The 8,441-nt window shown below is 35.8% G+C and overlaps 1 protein-coding gene and 1 pseudogene across 1 annotated transcript; one reads left to right on the forward strand and one right to left on the reverse strand.

The window, feature by feature from the left end:
* Window positions 1-7,190: 7,190 nt before the first annotated feature.
* On the forward strand, window positions 7,191-7,909 carry LOC125676324 (uncharacterized). The gene is made up of 2 exons (XM_048914206.2): window positions 7,191-7,410; window positions 7,568-7,909. Exons 1-2 carry the CDS (start codon window positions 7,201-7,203, stop codon window positions 7,730-7,732), a joined length of 375 nt encoding a protein of 124 aa, XP_048770163.2. The 5' UTR covers window positions 7,191-7,200; the 3' UTR covers window positions 7,733-7,909.
* LOC125676323 (putative nuclease HARBI1) overlaps window positions 7,700-8,441 on the reverse strand; it is a 1,258-nt pseudogene continuing 516 nt past the window's right edge.

Consider the following 8,441-nt stretch of genomic DNA (forward strand, 5'->3'; position numbering starts at 1 on the left):
AGCTAAGCACAGCTAGGCCTACAACATATGCATTCTGTTCTGGTCTTCATTTTTCTAAAAATACAGCCTCTCACCATAGGAATACAAAATTAAGAGTTGGCCAAACATGGACTCCCTGAACACGCCAAGACAGGACGATATTCCCAGGGGAGCAAGTATCCCCTGTCGACCGGTCACAATAGCCCTATAATCAGTGTGTAAAAACCGATTTACAATTGGTTTCAAATGCGTCGTACAGCATTTAACCCAATGACAGGTTGTATTAGCAAAATAAATTGTTGTAACAACCATGATGTGCGAAATGCGGACTTAAACCGATATTTTTGAAACCCCTGTTACATCAGCTTGCTTCTCAGTAGCCTGTCTCGATTTAAAAACTGATCAGTTTATTATCAAACTAACACCAGTTACAGATGTTTAAAGGAATAATCTTGCCAAATAGTGTTTAGACAGCGACTCATATAAACATTTACTCGCATAATCCTGCTGATTGCATGCCAGCTTTCCGTGGGGATGTGGGTTAGATTAGGTCTGCAGTACCTCTTCCTTGCTTGTCGTAAGATGTGACTAAATGTGCGGTCCTTTGGATGAGACCGCAAAAATCCGAGGCTCCGTGGCACAGCATGCGTGACACGAGAAAGATCCCTTCTTTCTCCAAATTGTAAGCTCCGACCATAGGCCTAAATTTTGCAGTCATTCACTGGCAATGGTGACATCTCCATATGAATGAAAAATTCTCGCGCGTGACGTTACACAGTATACGTACAATCAACCGCTACCTTCTTGGGTATTTACCCCCATTTTTTGTATGCACTGGTAGCTAAAACATATTCGGTTTGAATTTTAAAATTCGGAAAATTAGTTTACATCGAAATAATGTCCATGGTGAATAATAGTTCATTTGAGTTTTTAAAGATATCCCTCACGCATAGCTCTTATCCTCAGACGAATTTGACTCCACTTTTTTGGCACACTGTTTTTCCCTAAAAATAGCTCTTAAACTTCATTGTTATTTCGGATTTCGAACATTTCGGTTGAGCATCACTGAAGAAACATTATTTGTCGAAATGCGCACCTGGTGCATCAAAATTGGTACCGTATAAGTTTTACACTAAGACTACTTTTGCAATCAAGTGATCGAAGGTCATACGTAATATCACTGTACCGCCTGATTACCTAATCAACTAAGGAGATTTTTTTGGCAGTCGGGTTTTCGAATTGTAACAAATTATCGCAATATTTCGGCGAACTATCAGAATTTATTACAATATGCAAAGGAAACACAAAATGCATATAATATTGTATACTTTACGAACATGGAATCTGTCCTTTCGACAACCTAATATTTATCCGTAGACAGTCAATAACAAATCTAAGAAGTTGTTTATTTTTGAGGACCATTATGTGATAAGAAGTCAACATATGTACAAGAACTGATAATCAAAATGTTGAATGTATGACATGTATTCAATTGTGTTAACAATATACAGTATATAATAAGTAATGAATTTTTGTTTAATTCTGTTAACGAAAGCAATATTTTAACAGTATTTGTGTCTATAGCTATACACAGTTTTAAAACCTGAAATTTTAATATTGCAGTGGACTGACAAAAATAACATGTATAGCAATGAGAATCACTCAAACCCCTGAGTTGCCCAATATCTAACAATATATCAAAAGTATTGAATTCAACATCACATGCATTTAATCTGTTAACCAAATCAAATCAATATTTCAACAGCATTTATGTCCCCAAAAAGTTCTAAGAACTGACATTTCAATATTTCGGAGGTAACAATGGGAAGATGGATACTGCTATGCAATGCTTTCAATTCAGTGTCTTAGATGAAAGATGAAGATAACGAATAGTGATCAATCTCGTAACTCCTATAAGCAATACAAAATAGAGAGTTGGGCAAACACGAACCCATAGACACATCAGAGGTGGAATCGGGTATCTAGCAGGAGTAAGCATACCCTATCGACCAGCACACCTGACATGAGCCCTATATCTTGATCAGGTAAACGGAGTTATCCGAAGTCAAAATCAGTGTGCCAAGAATGGTCGAACAATCGGTTTGAATTACGTCTGACAGTGTTTGACCCAATGATAGCTTGTATTGGCATACTAGAATGTTATAACGGTCTTAGAATTTGTGAAATTCAGACTTTAAACAAGACTGTTGAAACACCTGCACCATCAACTTGTTTCTCAGTAGCCTGCCTCGTATTGCGTATCGAATCAATTGAGAGATATAAACGCCATATGCAGGTGATAATGTAATATTGCTACATGTACATAAATATGGGAAATTGACGATGGGGAAGCTGAAATTATTCCGTTTGTCATAAGACAAGATATAAAGGGTGCTAAAGTACTTACCCTCCCCATTTTTTCGGCCTCATAAAAACAACCTCAAAACTTGTGATTATGTAATACTGTTAGTAAACGAAAATATTTTCTGTTGAATGAAGGTGACTTAGATAGTTGTTTATGCTATGGCGAATTGTCTCCAGCGAATTCATTTTGTAATCCATTCCATCAATCTATGTAAAAGAGAAAGTGCTTCAAGATTTCGTCCAATTTCATACAATATCTTCAAAATTACATTCTTACTTTTTACCGTCACCTAATCTTTAGAAATATGTGTCCACTTTTAATGCTTTCTTGATGTTCAATTTTAAACAGTTTCCCTTCTGTTTCCTCATCGAAGGTTTGTTCGAGCGAATCTCGAAGCCGACAGATGTTTGCAGCAGACACACAAAATCTGACGTCACTTTAATTCCAAAAACAAACATTAGTCAGAGTAAAATAGCAAATAAACAACTACGGAATACTGTCTATGTTATAAATAAATTGGTTATTTTATATTTTTAGGTGCCCTCCATGTTATCGTATATTATAATAATTTTCATATCATGATATGCTTAAAGAGAAATCAAGAAAATGCGTATGCATATCTAGTAAACTATTACTTGCAGACTGGTATTCAACATCAACATGTTGTAAGTTTTACAACAAATTACATACGTTGCTGTCAATTCTAAAAAAAACCACACAAATCGTGGAGCAATGAAAAGTTGAAGATAACGAAGAGTGACCAATCTCAAAACTAAATTAGGAGTAAGGCAAACACGAACACCTGGATGTACCAGAAGCAGGATCAAGTGTCTAGGAGGAGTAAGCATTCCATGTCGACCGGTCACACCCGCCATGATCCCTATATAGTAATCAGGTAAACGGGGTAATACGTATTCAAAATCAGTGTGCAAAGAACGGCCACAATTGGTTTGAAACATATCAGATAGCATTTTACCCAATGTACCCAATGTAAGGTTGTACATGTATATGCAAATTAGATTGTTATAACGACCACAAAATCTGCAAATCTGCTGACTTTAAACGAGACCACTGAAACCCTCGCAAAACTAACCCACATGTCAGAAGCCCACCTCGACTCAAAAGTTGTCACACGCAGAACAAACTCTTGTGGATCGAATCATTTGAGAGACACATATGCAGTTGATGATTGAATATTGCTACATAAATATGGGAATTTGGCAATGGAGAAACTGAGGTAATCCCGTTTATCATAAAGCTGAGTTGTTAGTTTGCCGTTAATACTCATGTTAAACAAAACATTCAAGTATGAAGTAGATACGGAAGACCCTGTATTGTATTTTGTTTCAAGCTCACTGGGATACCGTATAAGCAGAATATTTTAGAAACAAGTTCATTTTGGCACTATTAGCGAGAGAGATGAAATGCTAAAATTGAATATTGATAAATGATTATTGTTAATAGATGAAATGTCGTCAATATATCTAAATGTCGAGTTTTAGGCCACAGCAAGATGAAAGGCGAAGATAACAAACAGCGATCAATCTCATATCTCTTCTTCTCATGTAGAAGCTTTTGACTAAACTCTGCTTCATAAGAATATAAAAACATGTAAGCTAACAAAGGAGTACATTCGTGCCCATGGGAATTCCACTAGACTATTAGAAGACCTAATCACCAAAGACTATGAAGATATTTCCAATTTAGAACTCCAGCATATTTTTAATACCCGGATATATACTTCAGAGTATTTGTCCGTAGAATCAGAATGGTGTTTAACTAATTAATTTTATGAATGACTGAACACAAGATATGAGTATTTCCTTTTACCCTTTTCATTAAATAATCAACTTTCTATAATATATTTCATCAAAAAGTCTCGTGGGGAATGATCGTGTAAAGTGTTGAAAAGTTGTACTTTTTGATGTTGTGATTTGAAATAAGTTTTGTGTTTCAAATTCAATTAAAGGTTTTAAGTTCTTTGGAATTTTTTAAAATCACATTTGATTTACACCACTTCCGAAATTTGTCTTCGTACAATATATTGGAAGTTTCTCCTTCATAGCATTTAATATTCTCATGAGGAGCAAATTTAGGGGTTTGGTAGAACATTTATGACCGGTAGAGAATCTTGGATTTAAACCTCATATCATTAATTCGACGTTTAAATACAGGTTACCTCCTTGCACACAGGTAGAGCTTACGTAATTACGGCTCAAATTTACTGTAAAATTTTAATCTAGGGTACAGGTGGTTTAGATGCGACTTTACATCGTCCATCTTAAATAATGGCAGAATGTTTGGATAGTTTGGATCATTTTGATGTATATTGTCTGTTAAGAAATGAACAAGCTGATTAAATCTAATTTAATTTCATATTCTAAAAATACAAATTTTGGCTGACCAAAAATACTTGTTTTAACTATCCTTCAGTTGACTAATTGTGAGATTGGTGATGATATTTTGAAGAACTCTTCAGTGTCTCCTTTGAATAAACTTATAATACCACTAAGTAATTTCTGAGCTACCAGAGTTTTGTTGACCGTAAATGGTGCTTTGTTTTGGGCACACAAATATACAACTAATTAACTTTAAAGAACTTATCAAAAGTATTGTTATTGTAGTTGAACAGCTTTTTCAGTAGGTCTTAAATTCATTAATGGACCTCATGGTTTGAATTCAATGTTGCTGCAATGTTTTCCAATTTTGCACTTTTCTAAACTGTCATCATCCTTTCGGGAATAATTAAGTTCAAGTAATACTGACTTTTCAAGTGTTTTGGACTTTGGTGACTTACTAGCTCTCGACATCTTACTTTGAGCGCGTCTACATTAGGTGAGTCTTACTCAGCTTTATAATGTGCAACAGAATTCCTTCTCAGGTAAACCCGAATCAGCTGGCATTTAAACATGGCTTACATAATCCGCGGATCAACAGCTGAGCCATTCTTACCTGATCTAGAGATACGCAACTGGTCATTACCGGATTCATCAAGGTTTCCATAGTTGTAAGGATTTTTGTGAAGTTTAGAAATCCAGGTACGATAACTCATTTTCATTCGACCCATTGACTGGGATATGAAATGTGTTTCAAACTGAAGACTGAAGCATGAATTTGAAGAATTTCATCTTTTGAAAGGGAAGTTGGAGTATAAGCATGCAATAAATGCCAAGTTCATTTCAAATAAAGTTATAATAACGAGTCTTACAAACAAAGACAATGTTGTTACAAGCTTTTGGTAGCTGGATTCAAAACATAATCCTCATGTAACCTAGCTAATTCTTTTATCACTTCTGGTTTAATAAACACAGAAGGATAGATGTTACACACTTGTTTATATTATTATTTACTCTCTACCGACGTTGTTTTGTTTTTGTTTTGGGTTTGTTTGTTGTTGTTGTTTTGTTTTTGTTTTTTTTTTTTGTTTTTTTTTGGTGTATTTAACTTTGGTTTGGTATTGGTTTAAAATCGATCAATGTATACAAGTAACATTGTGTTTGTACATATGTACTTTTCAAAACGCTTGAAAGGGGTACTTCTATCTAAAATACATTACGTGCTCGATATCATAGTCAATGGCCGTATTCACACCTATGTTCGTATTCACACCTATGTTCGTATTCACACCTATGTTCGTATTCACACCTATGTTTAAACCAGGGTTACCTGTACGAAGGGCTCACATTTTATAAACTTGTTTCACACCTGCTGTTCAGGAGTGAACTCATCTCAGAAATTAGGGTAGACCTAAACCTGGTCTATGGTAGGGTTAAAAGTAGTATTATTCTAACTATGAAAGACCACATAGATGGAGTAGAAAGGCTGGATCTTACTGACCAACTGTTTTTAAGACGACCTCGAACTATCCGTGATAGATTAAATCCATTTCTTTTTTATGATGATGGGGATTTTCGCGTGAGATTCCGTTTTTGTAAACGTGATACTCTCCGTATAATGGAAATGCTTGGAAAATATTTTGCTATTAATTTGTTGAGGAATGATCTCTCTAACTGCGGAGGCGAGTTTGTCAATTTTCCCTTCTAAAACACCGCCACCAGTTTCTTTTATCTCTCTCTTCGTTCCTTCGCCACAGCAGACTTGCTTCTTGATTTTAAGTTTTTCCATAATGATTTTAGCTGAGTGGATGTCCTGGTATTTACACCATTTTTACTGTTGAATTCCTAGGGTTTCCTATTCCCAATTTTTCTTGTTAATCAATTTAGTATCAGTGCTTTGTTTTCAATTATATCCTTTTTTGACACAACTAAATCAATAAGGGTACACTTTTCTAGTTCTGTAAAAGTTGGCCCTTCCTTCCCAGCCATTGTAATACCAAATGAAAAAAGCAAACAGAACAGGAGTTCAGGTAAAACCAGTTTTATTTTAAGTGAGAAACACAGGTGAGGTTTATGTGAACTCAGCTCAAATGGGATTTAAACCCGTTTTACCAGAATTAGGCGTATGACCGGTTGCGTATCTGTAGTTCACAAAAGCATAGCTCAGCGGTTGATCTACGAATCACGTATGCCGGGTTTAAATGCCAGGTGAGTCGGAGTTACCTTAGTACAAAGTCTGTTGCACGCTTTAAAACTAAATCAGGCTTATCCGATCCATACTTTCGACGGCACAAATAGAAGGATGTCAAAAAATTCAAAGTCTCCAAATTTTACTGCTTTGGAAAAGACCGTTCTATTGGAGCTCATTGATTCCAGGAAGGATGTCATTGAAAATAAACAAAACGATGGCAAAATGGTATTAAAGAAAGCTCACAATGGGAAAACATTACGACTGAATTTAATGCCAGCCATGGGGCTCATCAAAGGACATGCAGTCAACTGAAGTCTCTCTGGAAAAATATGAAGTCCAGGACGAAAACGGCCGTTGCAAGAGACCGAAGGGAAAAAGCAAAAACTGGTGGGGGTCCACAAACGGATACGGAATTAGACAGTCTGCATACAGCAATATCAACAATGCTTCCACAGCAAATTAACAGCATTGGCAATGAATTTGATGATGATGCTGCTTTGCATGGTGACTTAGATAAAAATCCCAGTCCCAATAAAGAGGTGAGATATACTAATGAAAAAATGAGTGTTGACGTTTATTATGTTAATTACATTATCAATATAATGTATGACATTTACTTTGAAATACTGTTTTTTTGGATGACAACAAAGTAATTGTTTTGGTAAATTAGAAATATTACAAATGTTTTCTCCATAGGCACGTTGTGTCATGGAATCTAATGAAACGCCATCATCTCATAATTCCGCATCTACGACACCACCAATCATGAAGAGGAAGCTCCCCGGTAAACAGGAACAGGTGAAATCAAGACTGCTGGAGATGGCGGAAGTGGAACATGCTGCAAAGATGCGTGTATATTAATTAAAGAAAGATATTCTCATTCTTAAAAAGCGTAAGCTAGAAGAATCTCTGTCCATCAGTACTGAAACAAATAGACCTAGCACAAGTAACAGTGTTTGTTCTGCATGGAGACCATTTTAATATTATTTGTCTCCATACGCCAAATATCAAAATAAAATACATTCATACTAGTGCTTACCTTAACTTTTGTTATCTAAAATTTCGAATCAGAATTGTACGAAGGGCTCTCCCTCCCTGATTGTAGTTCTGTAGCACAGGGACTGGTACATCGTCATTATCATCGCAGTCATCTTCATTTGGAAGAGGAATTGAAAGCTCCCTTGCTATGTTATATAACACACAACAAGCTGTAATCACAGTGATGTTTGTTTGAAGTTTTAGACGAAGTTGTTGTCGCAAACATGGAAATCTTCTCTTCAAGATTCCGAAGACGTTTTCGATTTTTACACGTGTATTGCATAAAGCTAAATTGAATCTTCTTTCCTCTCTGGAGTTTGGAGTGAGGACTGGAGTTATAAGATACGACCGCTGTGGGTATCCATTGTCACCCAGCAAAATATCATTTATTTCTCTGCGCTCAAACTTGGCACATATATTAGAATTTTCAAAAATTCTACTGTCATGGGTACTACCAGGCCAACGAACCACAACATTTGTAAGTTTAAGTTCGTGATCACAAATTGCCTGTACATTAATTGAGAAAAAGCCT

This window comes from Ostrea edulis, chromosome 3 (genome assembly GCF_947568905.1).
Source record: "Ostrea edulis chromosome 3, xbOstEdul1.1, whole genome shotgun sequence".
Taxonomy (NCBI): Eukaryota; Metazoa; Mollusca; class Bivalvia; order Ostreida; family Ostreidae; genus Ostrea; species Ostrea edulis.